The sequence below is a fragment of the Augochlora pura genome, chromosome 7, assembly GCF_028453695.1.
Source record: "Augochlora pura isolate Apur16 chromosome 7, APUR_v2.2.1, whole genome shotgun sequence".
Classification (NCBI taxonomy): Eukaryota; Metazoa; Arthropoda; class Insecta; order Hymenoptera; family Halictidae; genus Augochlora; species Augochlora pura.
The window spans coordinates 36,770,734-36,795,811 of NC_135778.1; the positions used below are offsets into that span (position 1 = coordinate 36,770,734).

Sequence of the window (25,078 nt, forward strand, 5' to 3'; positions counted from 1 at the left end):
AGAGTAATATGTACTTCAGGCTTTCCAAGGTTTTCCTACCTCAACATTTTGTTGCGCATCCATTCGTAGTGAATCCTGTCTAATTTTTGTCTAGAGTAGATTTAGAGTATTATCAACCAATCAGAACGCAGCGATTCGTTGCAATCTCTCTATTGAAGAGCTTCATTGCCCCTGGAAATGGTTCTTGTATTCAGAATTGCGAGTTATCTTGTACATATAGATAAATGCAGCATCTGTATATAACCTTAACAGAAGTAAATAAATTTATCAAACAGGCACGAATAATTTTTAAAATATGAATTGAAAAATCAGGAGAAATTGATCAAATATATTTGTATTAAATACTACATGTTTGAAAACGTATAACCAATTGTACTTAACCGTGGAGATAGCTGCAACAATGTTTACACGTTTTACAATACGAAATCTATTGAATATCAACAATAGCTGTGCATTCGGAGGTGTACTAAATGTCAATCGACATGCGGTGAGTTGAAATTGTTGTATCATTTAATTCAGTGGCAATGGTTTTGCTTTTATAATCTTAACATTCATCGTGTATTATTTTAATGATTTTAGGATGTTACATCTAAACCTTTTGCCACAGAGGTAACTAGAGATCACACAGTTTCAAATATTAAAGTTGAGAGAAAGCCAACTAAAACAATTAGTAAGGCCATGAAAATGTATTTGGAGAGATCCAGAGAATATAGTAAGTCGCAATCCGTTCAAATGGTTATTACCATTAGTATCATTTCTAAAATTTCATGGTGTTATTAACGTGAATATATATATAAACGGTAATTATTAATTATTATCAGATGCATTTATGGAAAGGGAGACAATAAAGTATGAACTTGGGAAGCGACACTTAGCTAATATGATGGGCGAAGATCCAGAATCTTTTGATGAAGCAAAGATACAAGTATGCTATATTTATTATATGTAGCAAAATAATCTTTTATCTGTATAATTAATGTGCTATTAACAAAAATTAATAATTTTTACAGCAAGCTATAAAATATCTGTTTCCTTCTGGGATTTATGATAAGAAAGCACGTCCAATTATGGCTCATCCGACGGAAATATTTGGAAACAGGAAAGAAGCAGCATTTGATGAATCTGGTAGACCATTTCATTTCTTATTCTATACCACCAAACCTAAATATACTGAAATATTGTATGTAAGTAACATTATTTTATAGATATTCAATTAATATATTTTTAGCAAATGTAATATTTTCTATAGTTGAAGAATAATATTATGTATAGAACATCGCAGAGTTTCTTAATGAGTTAAATGAAAAGGAAGATAAAATGATTGCAAAAAGGAAATTACCAGCTCCTCAAGATCAGTTGTAAGTTAAAATGATATCATTATATTTACATTGTTTTATAGAAATACTTAATATTATTAATCATTGTAGCAAAATGTTGGGATACACTTGGTTATCAAAAGAGGAAATAGAAAGTAAACTATTAGAAATAATTACTGAGGATGATGTAAGTGAAATATAACTTTAATATTCTCATCTAATTTCATATTATATTTCCTTAAAAATTTACTATATACTGTCAATTATTTCAGTACAATTATTTGATTAAATCTTTGGAAGCATTGGTACAGCATCCCTTGTCTGCTGAAAAAGCTGAATTTGTTTCAGCATACAGAAAATTATTGCACAGTTTTACTAGCAATATAAAGTTGCTAGAGGTGTGTATTTTTATTAGAATATATATATATATATATATCACAATTAATTTGTTCAGTTTGCAAATGATAAACATACTTTTGTTACAGTTGCAATATGATAGTAATGATAGGCCTTTTGTCATAGTTACACGTAAGTATGTAAAACATTCAGATTTATTAATCTCGAATATCTTTGATATTTCCTAAAGCATACTGTAAGATGATCCTATTTGCTAATTACTTGTTGAATGATTGATTTGTAAAAAATAATTAAATAATCACAAAATTGTCTTTGAGCATAATATTCAAGATCAAACATTTTTTATTTTATTGCATTCTACGTCTTTTGAGGATAAACAGTGTCAAAGGCGATGCAATAATAACAAGATTTGAGCTTGAAAATCATGTTCGAGGGTAATTTTGCGGAATTTCCTTTACAAATTTCCACGGATTCGAAGATGTAAAATATGCCTATAATAGGAAACAGCAAACATTTTTATACGACCTACACATTCAAATAGAATATTGTGAGATTTCTATATCTTTTAGCATGTAAAAGAAAAACTGCAACAGGAGAAGTTAAAGTGATTGGCCAAGGATCCGGAAATATTACCATCAATGGAAAGGATATTTTCTTCTTTCAAACCGTGCAGTGCCGTGAACAGGTAAGTTTTTGTAAATAATTTGAATAACAAGCGAACCAAACACTAGTAAATATTCTGTATTTTTATTTTATTTATTGCTACTAAAAAAATATTTAAAAGATAAACATTTCCTAACAAACCTTTAATATTAAAAGTTATGGAGAAGCATTCCACCTCATTTAAGATCCTGTATAGCTCTTCTCACGACGTGATTCAATACGGATCTAATTAAAACGGTTATTTCAAGGATACATAGTTCAGCATTGATGAAATAGAAAAGGCATGCGATTACCTGTTTTACTTTTAATATCTCGAGCGTTTACACATACATATCTATCCAAATTTCAAGATTTGTGTGTCACTTTCAACGTCGAGAAATTGTATATAATAATTTGCATTTATCGCTGCGGAGATTTTTACATTTCTAGTATGCTACATTGAATAACCAATCAATGAATCCATCTGCGCCCGCAATAACATATACATTTATTAAAACATTTATCTTTATTATTTAAAAATTATAATTTTTATAACTAAACCCTAAGAATATCGTAACAGGTAAGAATTCAATATAATTGTTAACATCAAGCATGTTTAAGATTAATATGAGTTAATATTAGTATAGAGATGAGTATATGAACTTATGTACATGATGAATATATTATATTTTATATTCGTTTATATTCGAAAAATCGTGAAATCTTACTTTTCCTATGAAAACGATTATAAATTGCCCTAGAAAAAATTTTTTCCAAAATAGTCTATATATCAATTATTTCGTGCTTATATAATTTCTTATCGGTATTTATGGATTGTGAAAAGTAAATCTTTGCGGAACCATACACCTTTTAACAACGTTATTTGTGAACGAATTTGATGAATTTTTCATCATCTTGTGACCGTACCACGATTATGCAGTGGAAAACTTATGTAATTTGAAAAAAGAAGATTCACCTCATGGAAGTTCCACGACGAAACTCTTCCGCAAGATAACTAATTCAGGGAAACCCGGAATTAATAACACAGAAAGGAAAAATTCGTTTCAAACGAATTATTCAAATTTCCAGCGCCGTCGATGTAGAATTCGAAGACGAAGCGCGCAGTTCTCTAACAACGAACTACATACTCAAAGTTATATTATAAAAACATTTCAAAGTCGCTGCTATTCGAGTGAAAGAAAGTAGCGCGTTTTAAATGAATTTATGGCAACAGCAAAAAAAGAAATTCTAGAAGAAGATCTGCAAATCGAAGACTTTAAGAGAATGCGGAGCAAAAATCTCTGCAATATGACTGCAAGACGAGGCTGCTGGGAATCGTTGGAATTTCTCATGTACGCGATTTATCGCGATCTCTACGATCTCAGGACGGACGGTGCACGCAGGAAGCTCTCGATCCGAGCTCAGTATTAATCGAGCCGTCCGATAGCACGACAGGCGTACGATGTTGTTATGAGACCGGCACTTTGAGAGTTCGATCAGATCGATAAAAGTTCATCGGACGCGGGAAACATCTCGATTGGTTTTATCGTCAACGTTCTCTTTTGGTAATTGGCCACTGTAAAGAAAACATGTGCTTGGTTGCATCGATCCTTGGAATCTGATCATCGAACGACACGAAACGATTTATTATTGTCTTCCGCGATTTCTAGAACACTACGATGAACTCATTCCTTGAATTCTGTTATAAATTCCATAATACGATAACAGTGAAACGAGTGATAATGACGCCATTTGTTTAAGAAAAATCTATCGTGCTAGAATTACGTTCCAAATTGCAGGGTCTCGAGAAACGGTAGCAGTATCTTGTTTAGAGTGTTTGTTGGACGGTATTAAGTGTGGGAATGTAAACATCGTCGATGGTCGAAGATCGTTTGGATTTGTTTGGAAATTTTTACGATAGAGAAACGTGTTTTGGTTGTTGCTGTCGTGACAGAAGACAATTTTTTAAAGAAATCAATTTCTGTTCACCTTGCATTTCTTTTTTATAATTACGATGTGATAATAATTACGGTAATTAATTATATACATTTTCGTTCAAACAAAACGCGTATGAACGCACGAAAAGTAATCGTTTCGAATTGCGTCATTTTAAATTTATATTTACTAATGAATGTTATCTCGAAGCTTACAATATGATAGTCTTTTAATAATAGCGATGTTCCTACGTATCCACTTTCGAAATCTACGAATTTCTTGCATAATTATAAGAACTACGTCATCGACGAAATTTCGAAAATTCTTTTTCAATTCCTCATTTGTTATTGCAACGTGTTTATTATTCCAGAATTATATGAATGTTTAAATTGTTGCCGAACTACACGGTCTCTACAGTAATCGTTAAAAAAACGCGGAATGTACGGAAACGTCATCCCGGATACCTTTCTCGTGTCACGAAATTAGCGTCGGAATGTCGAGAATGTTCTTGCCTTCGCTCTTGAAGGACTCGAACTGTATATAAATAATATCAATTTAAAGGTAACGGTGCGACACTTCACAGTTATCAGTGTATGTGCTCGATTTTCCAATTGACATTCGCGCCTCACGCAATGCACCTCTGACCAGTCTCGGACGTCATCAAAGATCATTGTCTGTACTCCTTAGGATTAAACAAAACCGTCATTAGAAGGAAAATCTTTTTACCTATATGGAATTATTTAACGAATATTATCGTCCATTAGTATCAGAATTTTATAATTATTTTCGAACATTTATATATACCACTGCAAAAAAACCTAAACGTTCGCACGCACTTTCAATGTTTTCTAAAAAAGAGAAGAATTGGTATCTCAAGTGATGTTTTACGTGAAATTATTCACTATGACAATTACCAATCAAATTTATTCGGAAATATTCATTAATTATTCTCATGTATTCTTTCGGTTATCATTGTTGCAACAATGACGAAATACTTGAAAAAGAAATATTCGCAGCACACAAGAGTTCGTGAAAAGAATTACTTTTGTTATACAGAAGAAGAAATACGCGGAAGGCACGATTTAACATTTATCAGATTCCAAGTTTCCGTTCCTGGATTCGACCATGCAGCATTGTACAATGTACCACGTGAACGAAAGCAAACGCGCAATTAGTACTCATAACGATATCTTTGTAGATCAATGATGTAACCGCGTAAAATACAAAGCGCAGAGGATGGCGAGCGATCCGGCGTCACCGCCGCCGAAAAAAAAGGTTCAAATAGAGCGGATCATCGACATGGAGGACGGGACGGCGTCGGTCCCGACGACACCGAAACGGACGGTCTCGACGTCGTTGCTGCTTACGCGATGGCTGACGGCGAGGAGCACGCCCAGCACCGTGCCGGAAACGAGCTGGCCGTCGGAGGAGCGTACCCTGGAGTACGGGACGCCGCCGCCCATCGAGGAGCCGCATTGTTATTCGATGTGCGCCAGCGAGAGCTCCTGCACCGAGGAGATGAATTGCATGTTGCAGGTCAACAAAGGTACAATCAGGAACCTTTTGACGGAGCAGATGAGAAGCGTGGGCGGCCGGCTGCATCTCCTAGACGATCTCGAGGCGGGCAAGTTGGACTTAACTAGTCCTCAACGAGTCACGAAGACGTACAAGCGCCAGGAAATTGACGCTCTGCTGTTGCACGCCAGCTTCCTCGGTCGTTTAGATCTTATCGCCAACCTCCATGCGTCTGGTGCTGATTTGAACTGCACCGAGCAGGAACAAGGCCTCACTCCGCTCCACCTGTGCGCGTTCAGCAACTCGTTGGAAGGCGTCGAATATCTCTTAGCGAACGGGGCGATCATGAACTTGGAACGATCCCGCACGCCGTTCCATTACGCTGCCTACGGAGACGCCTTCGAAGTAGCCCAATACTTTCTTCACCTGGGTGTCCGACAAGAATCGCCGTGCTCCGAAGAGAGTGTATTACACGCGGCGGCCAGGACGAATGCTTTAAACGTTTTGAGATTAATAGCGCCGCAAAATCCGGCTCTGAACAACCTAGACTGCAACGGTTACGGGGCTATACACCACGTGGCAGATAGAGGAGACCCGGACTGTATGACGGTGCTCCTGGATGCCGGGTGCCAGCTGGACCTAATGACCAGGAAGCGCGACACTGCCCTGCATCTCGCCGCGGAGGCCAGTTGCGTGGAGAACGTCGAGATTCTGATCGAAAGGGGCGCGAATGTTCACTTCAAGAACCACAGAGGTCAGACGGCCTTGCACATAGCCGCCCGGTCCCAGTCGTTGGAGTGCGTGGAGGTGTTGCTGAAGAAAGGCGGCTGCGATCCCGACATTGAAGACAACGACGAGAGAACGCCTCTCCACCTCGCGCTAGGGAGGTCTTTGCTGGCCTACGACGTCACGGAGTTTCTCATAAAGTGGAAGGCTAACGTCAACAAGACCGACAAGTACGGCTACACGCCGCTTCACGTAGCCGCTTTGAACGAGCTCTCTCAATGCGTTGACATACTGATCCAACACGGTGCCGATCTAAGCGCGAGGACGAAAGGCGGGACCAGCGCTCTGTCCATCATTCTGCGCAAGACACCGACGTCTTTGAACGTGTTCAAGCAGAGGCTGGACACGTCGATCACGCTCCATCAGCACGGATCCGCCACGGGCGAGGTGGAGCTTAGGCTAGACTTTCATCCGCTGCTGATGCACCAGCACCAGGGCGAGATCAGATACTTGGGCACGTTCGTGAAGGAAGGGTACAAGGAGATTCTGGAGCATCCCCTCTGCCAGGCGTTCCTCCACTTGAAGTGGCAGAAGATCCGCAAATATTACGTGGGCAGGCTAATCTTCTACTTGTTCTACGTGCTCATACTCACCGGATGGGTAATGACTGCGCTGGCGCACAAATGTTACAATGAGTCTCACGGCCAATTGGACGCCTCGCAGCCGCCGCTCTGCGCGAACGCCACCGGCATTAACGGCTTCCTCTACAGGCATCCAGCGCTGCTGGAGGTCGAATGGTACGCGCTGATGGTGTTGACCATCCTCGAGGCGATCCGCAAGCTAACCAGCATACCGACCTACCTCTCCATCCGCCAGTTCTTCACCCAGGCGGAGAACATGGTCGAGTGGAGCGTGATTCTGAGCGTATTCGCTACTTCTTTCATCTACACCGGTCGAACATACCCATGGCAGAACCATGTGGGAGCGTTCGCGGTTCTCTGCGGCTGGAGCAACCTGATGCTGATGATCGGCCAGCTGCCTATCTTCGGCGCTTACGTGGCCATGTTCACCAGCGTCCAAGCGCAGGTGTTCAAGCTACTGTTGGCGTACGCTTGCCTCTTGGTCGGCTTCACCGCCAGCTTCTGCGTGATCTTCCCGCGCTCCAAGTCATTCAGCAGTCCCCACATCGGTCTGATCAAAGTCCTCGTCATGATGACCGGCGAGCTGAACTTCGAGGACCTTTTCTTTCCCAGGGAAGAGGATGGAAAGTCCACGGACGTCGGCGGCACCTCCTGGATATTGCTTCAAGTATCCGCGCAGCTGTCCTTCGTGCTGTTCCTCCTGTTCGTCACCATAGTACTGATGAACCTGCTGGTAGGCATAGCGGTGCACGACATAAAGGGTCTGCAAAAGACCGCCGGCCTGGCGAAGCTCGTCCGCCAGACGAAGCTCATCTGCGACGTCGAGACCGCGCTCTTCCTCGGCCTGATGCCGAAGAGGCTCACCAAATTTCTACGATGGACCGCTCTCCTGCTACCGTCGCCACTCAGAGCCGTGCTCACCGTGCGACCGCTGAATCCCAGAGAGACTCGATTGCCGCGCGATCTTCTGTCGGCCGCACACAAAGTCGCCAAGGAACGGAAGAACATGTCGGGCACCTTGTGCAGCAGAAAGAGCACCGCCACCACCAGCACCTATCTGAAGAGCGAGCCTTACTCGACGATCAGGAGAGCGGGACCGGCCGAGGATTACGTGTTCGCCGACGAGACAATGGCCCAGGGAGAGCTGACCGATCTGAAGAAGATCTGCGAGAAGAATCAGGAGCTTCTTCAGGATCTATTGCTGGTGCTGATGACGGACGAGCGTTACGGAACGAAAAAGGAAGAGGATAAGGCTAATTAAACGCATTCCTACGTTCGCGGCGAGCGCGACCGCGCGTATCGTGCGAATGATCTAAAGATCTTCCCGGGTTGGAAAATCCGCGCCGCGGGAACGGAAGAAATTGTAATATTGCGATAAGAGCGACGATTTTATTGTAAATCGACCGTTGCCGCGGGCGATCGCGTTCTTCGACCGTCTGACGAAATTTCCGTGCGCCGGCCAACGAGACACGGAACGCGTTTTATTTATAAAACTCGACGGACCGCCGCGAACGATTGCTGAACAAGCGTTGCAGAGTTTCGCATATATTTCGCGTCGCGTGTCGCGAAACGAAATTCTGCGAAGGACTCGTGAACTCCGCTGTTCTTCGATCATGGGTTTATTCGGAATTCCCATAATTCGCGCGACTGTCATTCCGAGTTCTGTTCTTTTACCATTTGACCTGTTGATTTCGCGGACGACATTTATGTACAGCACGTGGCGAGCCGATTCTCGTCGTAGATGGCAATTTATGTTTCTGTAAATGTACAAATGTTCCTCGGTAGAGAGCTCGGAAATATTTTAATACCGTGTATTAAAAAAAAAGACTGTATTCCGTCCAGGTGGTGAATATCGAGGGACCGCGCGTAAAAATCGAGCTGAAACGACGCGTAACGAGGAACATGTATAAATCGTTTGTTATTATGTAAATAAACGGAGATTGTAAATACGATTCACCGGCGAACCTGATGTATTTTATTTTTTTATCTGATGTGTACAAAGAAATATAAATAAATTCGTATTTTGCACAAGAGCCGCGGACACACGAGTTTGTATATTTTAAAACTAAATCGACTTCTTATATAAATAGTATTACGTCATCGGCAATGATTAATGAAGCTAGATTAATGATATGCAAGATGGTCGAGCGAAAGAATAAAGTCTAAACGATGCGAAAGAAGTATCTAAATATTCTGGAATGTTTTGATTTGGAAAGTATTTTTGCTTATATCAGCGTCGGTGTTCTACAATTTTTCTGTAAATTATGAAAATGATTTGCCACTTTCGGAAGAAGTATCGTTGAAAATTATTAGAGTTGTGATTAAGATTGGTGTACGACACGACGTCGTATATCTCTTAATTGTGACACCTTAAGTTATTCGGAAATCGTTCCTTATGTAAAAGACTGTGACTTGTAAAATTAGGTGAATCACCTTGTGCAGCCATAAAAGTGAATATAAAGATAATCGTTTTACATGTTTAACCTTTTGCACCCGAGCGACGCCAATGAAAATTGTTATATTATTTCCAAAATAATTTTGACAATATTAAAGACCCTTCTATGTAAAAGACTGTTTAAAGGGTAATAGTTTTATGAGTCACAAGACTCAATCTACTGTACTAAGTCATATAAAATAGGAATGCAGCTGGTCAAAATATTTTATAATTATAAAATATAATTCTGGATCTAGGCTTAAAAGGGCTTCGAGTGCAAAGGGTTAAGTGATAGCAAGAATATTTCGATTAACGTTGAAATATTTCTAAACAAATTCTTTGTTAAATAAACGGTCGTTTTCCTTTCGTGTAAAATTGAGAGAATTATTGCATATAAGAGATATTAAAAAATGAAACATTTCGAAAGAAATGCATTATTAAATAAATGGTCGTTTCGTTTCGTGCAAAAAGGAATCGAGAGAATTATTGCATATAAGAGATATTAAAAATGAATTCGTCGTGAAAATATGCCAGCCTCGCGATAAAATTCCATCGTGTTTCTTTGATGTTCGCGAGTTATCGAACCCGCGACACGCGCAAACCAATAACAATTCCGTTATTATCGTTCACGGTGTTTCGCGCGAAAAATAAACCTTGTTGTTTCGGAAACATACGGTGATCTTGTTTCGCCTACCGATTCCGAATATATTGCCCAATCGACGATGGCCTGTACCCCGAGGGAAGAAATCTCAGTCATCCTAAACACGTTTCGCAAGATCCGTATCTACCGAAATGAAATAAACGAGATGTCGAACGGAGGCGGAATGTAAATCGTCGCGTTAATAGGATGTACAGAATTTAACGGTTCTCACGGTTTATTTCCGACGTGCATCGCGATACGATCAATCGACCATGAACGAAAATATGCGATTAGGCGTGGACCAGAAATTATCTGGAAAACATTGCGCGACCGCGAATCGGAAAAAATGGCCGCCGAGAGTTGATTCCTAAAAATGAGATTAAATTCATTTCGGGCAATTTGGCATTTATTGTGTTCGATGTCGTGAAATGAATTAATAGTTTTGGTCGCTCTTTGTTCTCGTGGAAATTTTTTCTGGACGCTGACCTAAAACAGGTCGTGGCCTAGACTTTCGACTTTCACTCGTCGAGCTTACAATTAAAGAAAAAGATTCCACGGTGTTTTGAATAAGGAACGCTAGTAAAGCATCGCGCGTCGATCAGCGATTCGCGGGAAACATTTTCATTGAACGACCGCTAACAAGTTTTAATTGCAAAAACGCTCGATAACTACTTCTCAGAATCCGATACCTCGGCCTATCTTTCGGTAATTAAGCATTCGAACGCGCGCTCCTTCGGCTATCCTTGTCCGTGTAGTCTCGAGAGCCAAACAGGCTCCGCAGCAAGAATACAGCAACAACAGCAACTTTCGGCTGTTTTGCCGAAAAAATATCATTTACAGTTTAGTACGAAGTGCATTCGTGAATGAGACAGATACTATAGTATAGACAGATATATAGTATAGTATACAGGGTGTTTCAACATGGATTATATAATCGAGAAAGGGTGTGATTCTACCTGTAAAAGTAAATCGAAAAAGAGGAATACAATTTCCTTATTTGGCACTTTGTTATCTAAAAAGACAAGTTTGAATATTCAACGAGTACACGTGCAAGTAATTATGGTTCAACCCTTTGCGGTCGTATCTCTACTCTCAGCCATCAAAGCAATTTACTTATCTTGTTTCATTCCTTCTATTTTTACATAAAATTAAAACATATTATTGTGTTATATATATGTCTAAACATTAAAACCGATTTAATAAATTTTGTTTTTCCTTCTTTTATTACTGTCCGCTGAAAGTAAATTAATTACGACCAGCATGGCTTATGTATAAATTTAATACGACCGCAAAGGGTTAAATGGATGGATCTCGATACGAGTCGTGTGTCACTTGTAAATAGTACTAATGTAATTAGTATGAATATGACGTAGTGTGTTACTCGTTTCTTAGTATGGATTCAAAGTCGATTTAAATGAAAATAAGACCTGCGATTTAGTTACCAGGTTATTTTATTAATGCAAGTATTATTGAAAATGCTGAATATTGAAAACCGATTTTTAGGACAACAAAACTATACTGTATAATTGTATTCTTTATCTTCGATTTGTTTTTCTTTATATCCTCTTCTTGGTTATACCATTGACGTTGTATAATCTACCAAAAAATACCAACAATAGTTTCACCAATCCATTCGACATTTATTCTACTATTCTTGAACTATTGTTAACACTTTACCAACCATTAACCTATAAATTTCTCCTTGGATCGGTAAACTGTGTATCAATTGCCAACCTCTAATTTTTTTATCTATTATTCAGATGAAATTATCGTATTATACTATTCCGAGCTTTAACATTCGGTATTTGTTTAAACATTAGATACCTTTCGCGATGAAATAAATAAAATAAGAGTCGAATCTAAACTTTAACGTCGAGCCGCCGTAAACTCCGATATTATCTCGGCCAGTCTAGTTGCACGGCATTTGCATATGAAAATCTTCTGTGCATAGAAAAGGTTGTCAATCATTACAAATTGTCCCAATGATTTCAATTATTCGATCACACTTAACGGTTAATAAATCGGCAATGAAAAACGATTACGTTTCGTTGGATCGAGTGGATACCACGTGTGGCACCGGTGCCAACCAATTTGTAATAAAGCAAAGACAATGGAACATTAGGATACCGGCGCGATAGTTTTATCAAAACGCGAGGCAATTTTATTAAATGCGTGTACAATATTTATTAACCATAGATAAGAAACATACGGTAGCCTTCGCGGAGAAGAGATTATCTCTTGATCCTAGAAAATCTGGAAAATATTAGTTTAGAAGACAAATAAACATATTTGTCAAATAGATAAATATAAGTATTATCAACACCTTCGTTTCGATAAATATTAACCCGTTGCCGTACTTTAACGATTTAGACTCGTGACGGAGATTTATAGCATTAAGCCATTAAGTATGAATATTCATCCGTTCCTTTAACTAGGAATCAAATTTTATTCTCTCGTCACCAATATTTACACATTGAAATGTGAGCACACAATAAATATACAATTTCCATTTTCTTCTAAGGAATTAGCGCGATCAAAAGAATTCTAGTCGTAGGAATTGTAAAGGAAATGGTACGGCAAAGGGTTAAATATGTCCTCCAAGAAACGAGATAAAATATGACTAATACTACGCGATACTTAATGCTAAACACGAATTTGGTTTTGCTTCATGCTCGGGGATTATCCTAGAGCTTGTAAAGTAATCCTTCGAAGTACGTGAACGTTTTAACAATGCCCAGTTATACCTGTTTACAGAACGTTGAACTTGAAACAATGATCTTAACAAAACTGCCAACATTGTATATACATAATCAAAGGCCACCGGCGCTTATTGCAATACTAATCGCTCTAACGTCGAGAGTAAAAATTCGCAGTTTAATACGCATCTCGCAGGTTCGAATTTGTTCTTCCAATCGGAAAACACGGCCTATCAATTTGTTTGTTCTTCGTCTGAACATTTTATCTTTTATCGTGGCCACTATCGTGCAGCCGGACAGTCTGCAATTGCATAAACATTCGCGCAGGTTCGAGAATAGTTTACACAATGCTCGATGGTTCGATTCGAATCGAACGTTACCAATTAACTGAAACGCTTATGCGAGTCAGAAAAAAAAATCATTTTCTTTCATCGCCGGTATTCACTGATAAAACGTGGTTGTCTCGGCGCGCGGTGCAGCGACGACGATTTGCACGTCGTGCAAATTATTTCAATGCAGAGGCGAGTGCCAAGATGGCGGGCGTAGAGAGGCTGGTTCGGATCCAGCATAATTCGGACGCGACCATTGGGATTCAGTGAAACGGTTTCGGAGACCGGCGACGGAGAAGAGAAAAAAATAAAACCGGTTCCAATTCGTATATGAAATCGTGGCTCGTTCTTGCGGACTGTACGATGATAGCGCATAATTACCGACCGTGATGGAGCGTCGAACAAGGACGCTGTCCGTGTGTTCCAGGCACACCGGTGACCGGTGTATCTAGATTTTACGGAACATCTTTAAGTCCCCGGTGGATCCGTACGAAGGCTCACATCCGCGCGGACTCTTGGCCAGTCGTTACGCATCTCCGTCCGTTTCGACTTGATTTTTCATTTACTATTTCTTTCCTCGTTGATTTAACGTTCGATTTTCATCGTCTTCGATTTATTATCAGTGATCCGAAGCCTCGTCGGCGAAACGTTGATTCGACGTACGAACGAAAATCGATCATGAAAATCGCGCGCCCGATGAATTGAAGAAATTACGCGAATTTATTGGTGTGTGACAGTGAATCGTTCCAGTGAAATTCTAATCGAATATTATAATTTTCGAAAAAACAGCTATCGACAGAGTCTGTGCTCGACGTAAGAATTTATGGTAATTTTGCTATTTAATCATCGAGAATTGAAACCGAAAATGGGTCTTCAAATGTTCAGAGAAACATACAATTTTCGTTCGATAATTTCCAGCGTTGTTTAATGTACGAGACTATAGAGGCGCGTAAATAATTCATTTAAATTCGAACGTGTTTAACGGACACGGCCGCGCACGCGCTTCGGAACACAATTACAATTAGTTCGTCCATGAATTTGATGTCGTGAAACAGGAACAAGCGGTTACGATGTTAATTCTTTATCTGTCCGTTTTAATTTAAACTCGCATTAACAATTTCGAACGCTTTGTTCGAGACCCGACCGATTTTTCGTCACTTATCTCCGCGACGTAAAAAATAACCGGCCGGCGGGTAGAAAAATTTTCGACAGCCGTTCCACGGCGCCGTCGAGCCGCGGTTTGTTAACAAGGCTTCCACACGCCGGCGGTTCGCGTACAATAATTACCATAATTGCGACAACATATCTGATACAAAGTTGAACAGTCCTCTGTATGCAAATGATTTAAGTTTCGCGAGCGAACCGGAATCGGTCGCGAGGAATTCGTAATTTCTCGCGTCCTCTTCCGTTCTCGCTTTCCGCGAGCGATCGCCAGCGAGCGCGCGCGCCGGACAAAATTGGCTGCGTTCGATCGCGGTTGATTTTTACTTTAACGTACGACCGACGACCGACGTTTTCGCACAACTCAGTTGCGCACGCGTGACGTAATTTTACATTTAACGCGAAGCTGTTCGAAAGTAGATGCGCGAGGGACCGAAGTGAAAAAAATAAGCGGTCGAACAAGAGCCGGTAGCACTTTTGTCGGAGAGCCCACATCGGTTTCAATCCTCGGTCGTTCTTCGAACGCGTTTATTCGAGGAAAAGTAAAAGGGAGAACGAGGACCATATGTCGAAACTTTCTGCGCAGATAGCCGCGAGGAGACGCAACAGTTGAGACAGCATTGGAGGACAAGCCTGATACTCGGAGTATCGACCTTTCAAGGGAAAAGAAGGGAATCGCGGTCCCGCGGGGGACGCAAAGGGCAGAGGAGACCCCGTCCGAAGAGACCGAAGCCGGGGAAAGTTCTCGTCGGGTGGCGACGGGGCACACCGCCCGAGTCGTCGTCGTCGTCGTGACCTCTGTTCCGTTAGTTTTTAAGTTCAAGGTCTCCGGTTCGACGAAGGACGGTCCGTCGAATGGAAGCGTGTCTTTTCCTATCAGCTTATATATAGAATGAATCCCGTACGGAGGCGACCCAATATAAGTCACTCGGGCGAGTGACACCAGCGGTCGCGTGTACCGTAATGACGGTGGCATTCTCTTAAAGTGATCCAAATGACTTTGGGACGTGACGTGATAAACGAAGAAAAGAGTGAGGCCGAGGTATGACGATTGGCATGAACGACGTTCCACCGTCGCCGCGGTGCGCGATAGCGGAGAGCGCGTTACGTTGCGTCGCAGTTTCTTCCACGTAGACGGCGAAAAAGGGGCTACAGCAACGGGAGGAATGGAGAACAAGACAGCGGAGAGTCTGCCGAAAATCAGCCTGGAAACAACGTCGGAGGGCGACGGGGTGATATCGCGTTGCCAATCGTTGACCAGCTTGAAGGATCGTCGCCTGTCGTTCGACGAGAACGATTATCGGCGGGCAACGGCGGCGAAGGACGACGCCGAGGCGGTCGGCGACGATGTTGACAGAACGATCCGGACGAGGATGATCAGATCGTTGACGAGCCAGGAGAAACGGACCAGACACTATTCGTTGACGAGAACGAAGGGCCGACGTTCCTGTCTCTTCTACGACGACGAGAAAGACCCGGGGTTGGTGGACAAGGAGCTGGATGGAGAACAGCCAACCGTGCACACGTTGAAGCTACCGCAGGCATTGGATGGAAAGGCTCGGCATTGTTCCATGTCGAACTTGAACGACCGTTCGAACGATCTTCTGTCGACGCGACTAGCTCCGACGTTCCGGTCGGTCAGGTACAGACAGAACAGCAACTCCGAGAAGATCGTGTTCAACGACGCGCCGCGGCTGGACGCGGTGAACGATCGGATCGAGATCGACGCCGGTACACCGCCGCCGGTCGACGAGTCGTTGTTTTACGACAACCTGGACGTGTTCCGGCAGGCTTACGTCAACGGAAATGACCTGACCTCGAGAATGTGGTCGATCCTCACCACCGCGGAGATGAAGCTGCTGCTCGAGCTGGAGAAGTGCAACGCGTTGCCGGAGCTGCCGGCCGGCGAACGTATAAAGAACATCGCCTACGTCTGGTGCTGCTACAGAGGCATGGCGCACCTGTTGCCGAAGCTCGAGCAGATCGGCGCGAGCCCCGATTACGCGGTCCCCTGCACCGGCATGAACGCGGTGCTCGCGGCGTCCCTGAGCGGCAACGTCACCTGCATCGAGCACCTGATCAAGCAGGGCGCCGACGTCAACTGCAGGAACCCGATCAACTGCTACACGCCTCTGCACTTCGCCATTCACAGGAACTCCGCGGACGCGGCCCGCGTGTTGCTCGACAACGGCGCGAAACCGACCACCTGCCTCTATCAGGAGATCGTCGAGCCGGTGCTGCACTCCGCCATCAGGGCGGGCGCGGTCGAGATAGTGAAGCTGTTGCTGGACCGCGGTGCGAGCGTCGTCGAGAAGAACCATATGGGCGAGACGCCTCTTCACGTGGCCTGCTTCGTCCAGTCGATCGAGTGCGTCGAGCTGCTGCTCGACTCGCCCGGCACCAACATCAACGCCGTCGACAGGGCGCATAGGACGCCGTTGCATTTCGCCGTGATGACCACCCATTCGTCCGCGAAGCTGGTCGACGTGCTGCTGAAGCACGGCGCGTTGGTCAACGCCGCCGACCGGACCGGCTTCACTCCTCTCCACGTCGCCGCTCTCAACGAACAGTCCCATTGCGTGGACGTGCTGATCTGGGCCGGCGCTGACGTCAGCGCGACCACCAGCGCCGGTCTCTCCGCTCTGAACATCATCCTCAGAAAGATACCCGAGTCTCTGCAGGTCTTCAGGCAGAGGCTCGACGCGTCGATCACGCTCCGGAGGCCGGTGCCCCACAACAGAGAGTTCGAGATGAGGCTGCACTTCGACCTGCTGTTCCCAAGCGGCAACCAGTGCGAGACCAGCTTCATCAACACCTTCGTCCAAGAACGCCGGAAAGACCTGCTCTCGCATCCGCTGGTGATGGCTTTCCTCCACCTGAAATGGGAGAAGATCCGCAAGTTCTATCTGCTCCGAATTCTTCTGTACGCGATGACCGTGATCTGCATGACCACCTACGTGCTCACCGCGCTGGCCTACAAGTGTTACAATTACGACGACGCAAGCAGCTCGAAGATCTGCAACAGCAAACGGCTGTCCGGCTTTCTATTCAGGAGGCCCGCCATCGAGATCCAGTGGTACCTGCTGTTCATCTTCACCTGCATCTCCATACCGAGGAAGATATTCGGCTTCATGGTGTACACGTCGGCGAAACAGTACTTCTCGAACATCGACAACGTACTCGACGGCGTCGTCATAATCAGCGTGTTCGTCACCTCGTTCGTGTACACGGGCCGCACCTACGACTGGCAGAACTACGTGGGAGCGTTCGCGATACTATGCGCCTGGACCAACCTGATGCTGATGGTAGGACAGCTGCCCGCTTTCGGCACCTACGTCGCCATGTTCACCCACATACAGTTCGAGTTCGCGAAACTGTTGCTGGCCTACTCCGGGCTGCTGATAGGCTTCACCGTCAGCTTCTGCGTGATCTTCGTCGGCGAGCCATCGTTCGGCAACCCGTTCACCGGGCTGATCAAAGTGCTTGCCATGATGGCCGGCGAGCTGGACTTCGAGGGCCTGATCACGCAGATCGACCAGGAGACCGAGGGACCGTTCGTCATCTACCATCCTCTCTCGGTCTGCTCGCAGATCCTGTTCACTTTGTTCATCGTGTTCGTCACCGTGATCCTGATGAACCTGCTGGTCGGCATCGCCGTACACGACATCCAAGGGCTGAGGAACCACGCGGGCCTGACGAAACTCGTGCGACAGACCAAGCTGATCCTCTTCACGGAGATGGTGCTTCATAACAGTTCCATACCGTACGCTTTCCGCAAATGGATGTCCGATCACAAGATCAACGTGGAGAACAGGAAGAGGGTTCTGGTGGTGAAACCGCTGAACCCGTTGGAGAAGAGGCTGCCGAAGGACATCCTAAAGGCGGCGTACGAAATCGCCCAGAAGAACATACCGTTCATGAACGACGACAGCATCAGTCTCAGCGACCACGTGATGTGGATGAGACAGCAGAGCGAGGAGTACTCGGAGTCGAATTTGCAGCTGGTCGTCGAGAATCTGGCCAATAAGCTGCAGTCGTACGAGGAAACCATCAAGTCGTTGAAAGACCAGCTTTTGGACACTAACAAAACGCTGGAAAGTGTTGTGAAGAATCTGACCAAGGAGAAACGAAACTGAGACGCATCCCCCCCTTAGGTACTAACGTTGAACGTACGCAAATGAACTTCGACTCCGTATCAATCTCGGATTCGTGCTGGAATTAAAACCGAGGCAACCGGCGCGCGTCCGACCGGACAGAAAGTATTGCAAAACAAATGTACCTTCTTCTGCGGAGATATCTCGAAAGCGAAGTAATTTGAGAACGATCGATAAAGGGGGAGTGAGAACGAACAGTGGAGGTGAAAGTGAAAATAGAAAAGAGACCTGCTATACAAATTTAACAATGCGTTTTGTAATTGTTATGTTACGAAATGTAATGATGTTAGTAGTTTTACATTTTATAAATAATATTTATGACGTTTCAGATAGATATTTATATAGAACCACTTAATTTATGTAATTAGTACCGGAAGATTCCTATGCCGTTGTTCTTTTCGTAAAAGTCCTTCTTGATGGTTGTATAGTGGCGAAATTGACGCAATGCAAATAATTAGTCGAGATAGTTTTGTCAAAATTATCAACGGGCCCGAATCACTGTAAGAAATTCTAAATTATTTAGGTAATTAAATTAATATTATCCTTCCTTTTTTTTTTATTAAAACATTCAAATTCGGTTCGGATTCATATGCACTCGATTCTGTCGCGGATAATCAAATTTATCAATTTCTGTATAAAAGTCGAGCTCCCGCTTGCCGCCGTGCGATTAACGTGATTCATTCTTGTTGCAGATTATATTTCCATTAATATTTACGGATATGGCCGGCAAAGTTGATATTGAAGCAACCGTTTCTGGCGGCGGCCCTACTGGACAATCCGGTGCTATTCGTTGGGGAATTGCATACGGGCTTCGAAACTTTGTCGACTCTGATATGATAGAAAAAATGAGAATTGGTAAGAAAAAGAAGCATTTTTTTGTCGCTGATTTTTATATATGAAATTAAACCACTAATTTAAAAAGCGAGCATCTCGTAGCACTTTTAGTTATTTCAACGACATAAAAAATGTATACATTATATGTTATTAAATTGCAGAAAGTTTAAAACGTTTCTTATTGTGTATATTGAAGACGAAATAATAAAATATATATTCATTAATTTGTGAATTGATAACGAAAAGATTTTTAGAATCAATTTTTTAGTTAATAAGTATATTTAAAATATTACTAAATGTGTTTTATGTGCATGTACAGCTGGCCTCCTGACAAAGGACGTTCGAAGACGTGAAAGAAAGAAGTACGGACAGGAAGGAGCTCGAAGAAAATTCACGTGGAAGAAACGTTAATGTTGCTCTTTCATTTTTCTGTACATTAAAAATTGTATGAATAGATTTCTGTTAATTCTTGTAAAGTATCTTTTATTTGTTTCGATAACCAACATTGAGATAATTTCGCTTGTTAAACGACGAATCACACATTCCTTCCGTGATAATCGAATGATTCGCATCTTTATGATATAAAAACCTAGCAAGGGTCTCTAACAACATGCCTGTAATAATTTTTCGCCTAGTCAAGTTGTAATTAAATAGTTATAAACCATTTTCCATTGAATCTTTCAATGTCCGAATAGCGCCAATTTCGTACAGCGACAAAACACTCATACCGTTCGCCAAAATAGTCGGTAGATGGCGCCATTTTGCAAAACCCTCAAAAATCTTACTTCGGCAACATTATAAATACATGCTAAACGCTAATGTTTATCGACAAAATAGTTAACAGAAAATATTCTAAAAACTATGTAAATATAAAACATGATAATCCTTTATAAATTTTTATGTTCATTTTTCGATATAACAAATAAGCTACATCGTACAAAATATTTCGTTCACATTTTCTCTAATGGTGTTAAACCAAGTAATTTCATACCTTCGGCGAGAATCAGTCTTGATGTGTGAAATAATAATAATCTTTGATTTCCTACATCTGGTGGTTCACCTTTTATTTTCAACCTTTTTAATGCTTTATTGATTGTATTGCTATTTAAAAAAAAATGTATGATGAAAAACATGTGATATAAGAAATTGTTTTAAATAGATTGCTATATACAAAATTATTAATTTTTATTTATCGTAGTAGTACTGACCATAATTGCATAAGGTACACTGCTAGTACACATGGTTCAAATTCTTCATAAGATTTAAGTATGACTTCGTCGAATCTACTAATCGATATAATTAAGTCATCAACTTCTGGTTCTTTTAAAAGACTTGCATCACATTCTGTCGTCAAAGTAGCGCCGGAATTACGCTCCAAATTAGTTAAGCGACAATGTGTGTATTGTAATTTTATTCCAGAATCGCCTTTCATCTAACAATAATCTATATTATGTACATGTAATATACACAACTAATAAAAATAATAAATTATCGAAATGATTTACTTGAAACATTAAATTCCAATTGAACTCATAATCTTTCATTCTTCTTTGCATCAAATTATAAACGAGTACACCAGAGATACCCAAAATATCTGAAATCTTATCCATTTCATCCAAAGAAACTTTAGTTGCTGAAAAATAATTATTATTTATTTCATATATGTAGATATATTAAGCTGAATTATTTAAATTTTTAAGTATCTAAAATTTATAAGCTTTTATAAATTTTATAATATAGAAACGAAACATATTTACTATTTTTCGTCAATTGTCTTTCTCTCATAATTTCCTGCGCTTCGTTCAATATATCTTCCAAAAATACTGCAGTTCCTTTTCTTGTACTCATGCCACGAACTCTTCCGAACTTAATATGTTTCAATCTATTTGCCCAAGGTAATTTCATTTTATTTAAAGTTTCTATCAAATTTGAGAAGTGATCCGTTTGAGCATTGTCTACTACATAGTACATAGCATCAAACTTATTCTTCTCAAATCTATCGATTGCAGCAGCAATGTCTCGAGTTATGTACAAAGTAGACCCATCACTTTTGATGAGCGGTATATTTCTATCTTCAGCTATATTTATCACTTTTCTGTTTTCCTTATCCAACATTAATAATTTCATTTCTTCCATTAAGCTAATAATCTTCTTCGTATTTGATGCAGTATACATGGATTCCCAATGATACTCGTCAAACGATATATCTAATCTCTTGTATGTTTTTTCTAATTCCTGTACAGTGTAGTCTTTAAATGTTTGCCATTCCGTGTAAGTAGTACTATCTCCAAATTCTAATTTCCTAAATATTTCTTTAGCACGATCATTCATTGTTGAATCTGTCTTGGCTAATTCATTAGCTAACACATACGCTTTATACAAACCCTTTATAGGATTCGCGTGAATTTCATTGTTATCAACTTTTCCTAGTTCAATTCCTAATTGAATAAAACCAAATTGTGTTCCCCAGTCTCCCAAATAATTCAATCTCTTAACTCTATTTTGTAAATAATTGCTTATATTAGCAATATAATTGCCTGTAATCGTAGAACGTAAATGTCCTAAATGAAATGGTTTAGCGATATTCGGAGAACTAAATTCTACTATAATATTTTTACTATTCTCTGGTAGAACCGGCGGTGTCGGACCAGAAAGATTATTTTCTATAATCTGTTTTATATACTGTTCTCTTGGTATAGCAAAATAAGCAGTATTATCTTTCACTGTAATACTATCAACAGTGTTTTCAAAATCATTTTTTGTTATGTTTTGTACATCATCCAGCGCATTATAGTATTTCGATTCCAATGGGAATGCAAAACAATACGTGCCGTTTGTTTGATTGAGTTTCACGTAGAGCGCAGACGAGATCTTATGTTGATGTTCATTGTTTACACTGTGTATCGATTTCCTAACCTAGAAAAGAAACACAAAAACAAGTTTCCATAGTATACAATTGTATCTATTTCGCAAATTTTTTTATGCTATACATAAAATTATAAAATAACTTTTAAACGGAGTGTTTTGCAACATGACGACATATAATTGATATATTCTTAATCAGCTCTTGAAGTGGCCGGTAAATAACAGAAATCTCTCATAACCTATATAAAATTAATGGAAACTTGTTTTACGTTTAATAATTGAAAATGTGTAAAATTATAATTTTCGAGTCGAAATAATATTAAAATCTAATACCTTATTCAATATCGCAGATCTCAAACTGTTGCTCATATTGGAGTGATACGATTATATTAACCGCAATTCTTTATCAATCACATTAATTGTTTAACATGTTACTGTTATTGTTAAAAAATATCTCTCTAAAAACCATTTATCATGATCTTGTTTTCATAAGATTACGGACTCATGGTTTCATTGCGCTTGCCGATGATTTCTAAATAATGTACCACACGAGAAGTAGTCATGTATCCACGTCCAATAAAAATATATAAATTCGATTTAATAAATATCTTATAGTCACAATCGTATGTCATGCAATGAAATATAAATTCGTGTGAATGTACTTTAAATTTTAAACATTGCAGATGTATTAAGCAACTTTATTTTACAGTATGAACAGATTTGGAAAAATGTTGCCTATGCATACGCGCGTACGTACATCAATTACAACAATAAATATATAATTGTTGTGCAAAAAGTTTAGTGTAACCCTTATAAAATCCTCAGAGTTTTAGGATTGTTTTCAAATACCGTCACATGGAAGGGATTAAACAAAACACAACATATTTTACTCTTTAGGTTAAAATACTAGAAATACTTCATGGGTAAGCATATTCGTTTTTTGTATAAAGAAATATAAACATAAAAATTAAATATCTACAAAAGATTATTCTTTATCAAATAGAATTAAAGGTGACCTTTCAGTTGTGTTTATATATATTGTAATAATCATTGTTCATTCATTGACAAATTAGTAACAACATGGAGAATCAAATCCATTCGGAATTAATCATGAAAGAAGAGAAACTAGAAGAATCGGATCAAGAATTGAGCAACAATAATGTTACAACAGCAACAATACCAGTTAGTACAAATACTTCTACCACTACTACCATTGCTAACGAAAGCGAAGGTAACACGCACGATGAAACAGAGTCAGCAATTGGTATCAGACCAAGGCCATTAATTTATAAGCCGGAAAATGTAGATATTGGATGTAAATCAGAACCCATAGAAAATAAATGGCATTGGGCACCGGGGGCATGGCAAGATGCTACGAGAACAAGTGCTTTTCAACCGTATAAGGTAATCTTTTTTATATTGCAGTTGCATTGAGATGTATATTTAGTCGAAACTATTTTTTCAGCCACCCACTTTACTTACAAATTTACAAAGGGGTAACACACAGACAGAAATACCTCAACTTTATAGCAGTAGCGACATCACATTTCACACGTTGGCCGGACAAGGAGAACTGACTCCTGAACAAATACATCCAAGTATGATAACTTAAAAAACTGATATGTTGTTTGTATTCAAATGATATAATTAATTCATGAACAAATTGCATAAAGATACTGTGGATTTACCTGACGAAAAAGGATTGACCGGTCTTATGTGGGCTGCTGGATATGGACAATTAGGCAGCGCAAGACAGTTGCTTAAAGCTGGTGCTAATAAAAATTATCGTGGTCTTAATGGAGAAACACCTTTGCATTTGGCAGCTGCTTATGGACACCACGATCTTGTAAAATTATTATTAAACCATGAGGCGGATTCAAATGCAAGCGATGAGGTACAAATAATTATACTATTAATCGACTAAAGATTCCAAAATAATAGTGATCTTTATTTAGGAAGGAAATACACCACTGATGTATGGAGCGCATGGTAATCATTCACATGTGTGTTACGAATTATTGTCACGGGGTGCTGATGTTACAAAACGTAATATACATAACATAAGTGCTTATCATGCAGCAGTATTAAACAATTCCTTGACTGGTAAATAAAAAAAATATTTTCAATGATGTATTATAACGATCGTTAATTAAAAAAAATTACTATCCATTGTTTCAGCTAAAGCAGTTATTGAGAATTATCTGTTACAACAAGTGGTCAGTGACCCTTTATAACAAAGTACAATTATAAGCTTTTACAGACTTAAAACATTGCAAATAGAGAATTAATATTTATATCTTAACATTTTAATAAACTTACTTTATTTTCATTTCTGTATAATTATTTATAATACATATCTCTTAAAGAACAAGTAATCAGCAAATGAAATATACTTTCTTTTTTTTTTGTGAAGCAACATTCAATTAATTGTTTTGTTAATTGTTGCTACGTGGTAAATGCAGATAACAACTAGGGTTATCTTACTTATAGAAATGATGGTTTCGTAAACCTTTTTAAAAATTGTTGATATATTTAGTATACATGTACGCGAACATTTACGTCGTATATTAACATTGGTTCCAAGATGAAACAGTCGGCCATGTAAATGTATTGTATTGGAAATGCATTTCTTTATTTCTAAGTTGTATAGCATATATAATTACATTCCTTATCAATGTTTACACAAAACGAATATAGCAATAAATATGTTTCAGTTTTAAAATTGAGGAATATGAAAACATTAAATGCTATTAATACTACTATTATGAAGTAACTAAAGAAAAAAGGTTCAAAGCAATTATATGCTTTAATAAATTTTTTATTTGTTAAAATA

At 40.2% G+C, this 25,078-nt stretch overlaps 5 protein-coding genes across 10 annotated transcripts; 4 read left to right on the forward strand and 1 right to left on the reverse strand.

The window, feature by feature from the left end:
- The first annotated feature begins 174 nt into the window (after positions 1-174).
- Mrps9 (mitochondrial ribosomal protein S9) lies at positions 175-19,850 on the forward strand. The gene is made up of 11 exons (XM_078185827.1): positions 175-487; positions 580-712; positions 822-925; positions 1,011-1,184; positions 1,273-1,358; positions 1,428-1,503; positions 1,589-1,714; positions 1,802-1,844; positions 2,243-2,358; positions 19,239-19,401; positions 19,700-19,850. Exons 1-11 carry the CDS (start codon positions 401-403, stop codon positions 19,789-19,791), a joined length of 1,200 nt encoding a protein of 399 aa, XP_078041953.1. The 5' UTR covers positions 175-400; the 3' UTR covers positions 19,792-19,850.
- On the forward strand, positions 3,414-9,665 carry LOC144472596 (uncharacterized). The gene is made up of 2 exons (XM_078185821.1): positions 3,414-3,880; positions 5,449-9,665. The coding sequence occupies exon 2, from the start codon at positions 5,487-5,489 to the stop codon at positions 8,391-8,393; it is 2,907 nt and encodes a 968-aa protein (XP_078041947.1). The 5' UTR covers positions 3,414-3,880; positions 5,449-5,486; the 3' UTR covers positions 8,394-9,665.
- LOC144472595 (transient receptor potential channel pyrexia-like) lies at positions 13,233-18,828 on the forward strand. Its single transcript, XM_078185819.1, has 2 exons — positions 13,233-14,044; positions 14,979-18,828. Exon 2 carries the CDS (start codon positions 15,559-15,561, stop codon positions 18,526-18,528), a length of 2,970 nt encoding a protein of 989 aa, XP_078041945.1. The 5' UTR covers positions 13,233-14,044; positions 14,979-15,558; the 3' UTR covers positions 18,529-18,828.
- A 144-nt stretch (positions 19,851-19,994) lies between the features above and the next one.
- On the reverse strand, positions 19,995-22,719 carry Argrs-m (arginyl-tRNA synthetase, mitochondrial). Of its 3 annotated transcripts, none has more exons than XM_078185823.1 (6): positions 22,579-22,719; positions 22,389-22,504; positions 21,138-22,296; positions 20,886-21,013; positions 20,589-20,812; positions 19,995-20,481 (listed from the first exon to the last, which is right to left on the reverse strand). In XM_078185823.1, exons 2-6 carry the CDS (start codon positions 22,419-22,421, stop codon positions 20,331-20,333), a joined length of 1,695 nt encoding a protein of 564 aa, XP_078041949.1. In that variant the 5' UTR covers positions 22,422-22,504; positions 22,579-22,719; the 3' UTR covers positions 19,995-20,330. The 3 variants fall into 3 exon arrangements, with proteins under 3 accessions (XP_078041949.1, XP_078041950.1, XP_078041948.1); XM_078185824.1 differs by having other exon boundaries at positions 22,389-22,484; positions 22,579-22,711; XM_078185822.1 differs by lacking the exon at positions 22,389-22,504 and having other exon boundaries at positions 22,579-22,716.
- On the forward strand, positions 22,256-24,548 carry LOC144472600 (uncharacterized). Of its 4 annotated transcripts, none has more exons than XM_078185828.1 (8): positions 22,256-22,459; positions 22,955-22,994; positions 23,071-23,168; positions 23,319-23,649; positions 23,693-23,843; positions 23,919-24,139; positions 24,201-24,348; positions 24,424-24,548. In XM_078185828.1, the coding sequence occupies exons 4-8, from the start codon at positions 23,326-23,328 to the stop codon at positions 24,477-24,479; spliced, it is 900 nt and encodes a 299-aa protein (XP_078041954.1). In that variant the 5' UTR covers positions 22,256-22,459; positions 22,955-22,994; positions 23,071-23,168; positions 23,319-23,325; the 3' UTR covers positions 24,480-24,548. The 4 variants fall into 4 exon arrangements, with proteins under 4 accessions (XP_078041954.1, XP_078041955.1, XP_078041957.1 ...); XM_078185829.1 differs by lacking the exon at positions 22,256-22,459 and adding an exon at positions 22,755-22,868 and having other exon boundaries at positions 23,079-23,168; XM_078185831.1 differs by lacking the exons at positions 22,256-22,459; positions 22,955-22,994 and having other exon boundaries at positions 23,008-23,168; positions 23,711-23,843.
- Positions 24,549-25,078: the final 530 nt, after the last annotated feature.

Coding starts and splice junctions, on each gene's coding strand:
- Mrps9 (XM_078185827.1), top strand. CDS start 401: ATGTTTACACGTTTTACAATACGAAATCTATTGAATATCAACAATAGC. Junction 926..1,010: donor TTGATGAAGCAAAGATACAA/GTATGCTATATT, acceptor TAATTTTTACAG/CAAGCTATAAAATATCTGTT. Junction 1,504..1,588: donor AAATAATTACTGAGGATGAT/GTAAGTGAAATA, acceptor CAATTATTTCAG/TACAATTATTTGATTAAATC.
- LOC144472596 (XM_078185821.1), top strand. CDS start 5,487: ATGGCGAGCGATCCGGCGTCACCGCCGCCGAAAAAAAAGGTTCAAATA.
- LOC144472595 (XM_078185819.1), top strand. CDS start 15,559: ATGGAGAACAAGACAGCGGAGAGTCTGCCGAAAATCAGCCTGGAAACA.
- Argrs-m (XM_078185822.1), bottom strand. CDS start 22,614: ATGAGCAACAGTTTGAGATCTGCGATATTGAATAAG. Junction 22,297..22,578: donor GATCTGCGATATTGAATAAG/GTATTAGATTTT, acceptor TTTCTTTTCTAG/GTTAGGAAATCGATACACAG. Junction 21,014..21,137: donor AAGACAATTGACGAAAAATA/GTAAATATGTTT, acceptor ATTATTTTTCAG/CAACTAAAGTTTCTTTGGAT.
- LOC144472600 (XM_078185828.1), top strand. CDS start 23,326: ATGGAGAATCAAATCCATTCGGAATTAATCATGAAAGAAGAGAAACTA. Junction 24,140..24,200: donor ATTCAAATGCAAGCGATGAG/GTACAAATAATT, acceptor ATCTTTATTTAG/GAAGGAAATACACCACTGAT. Junction 24,349..24,423: donor ATTAAACAATTCCTTGACTG/GTAAATAAAAAA, acceptor CCATTGTTTCAG/CTAAAGCAGTTATTGAGAAT.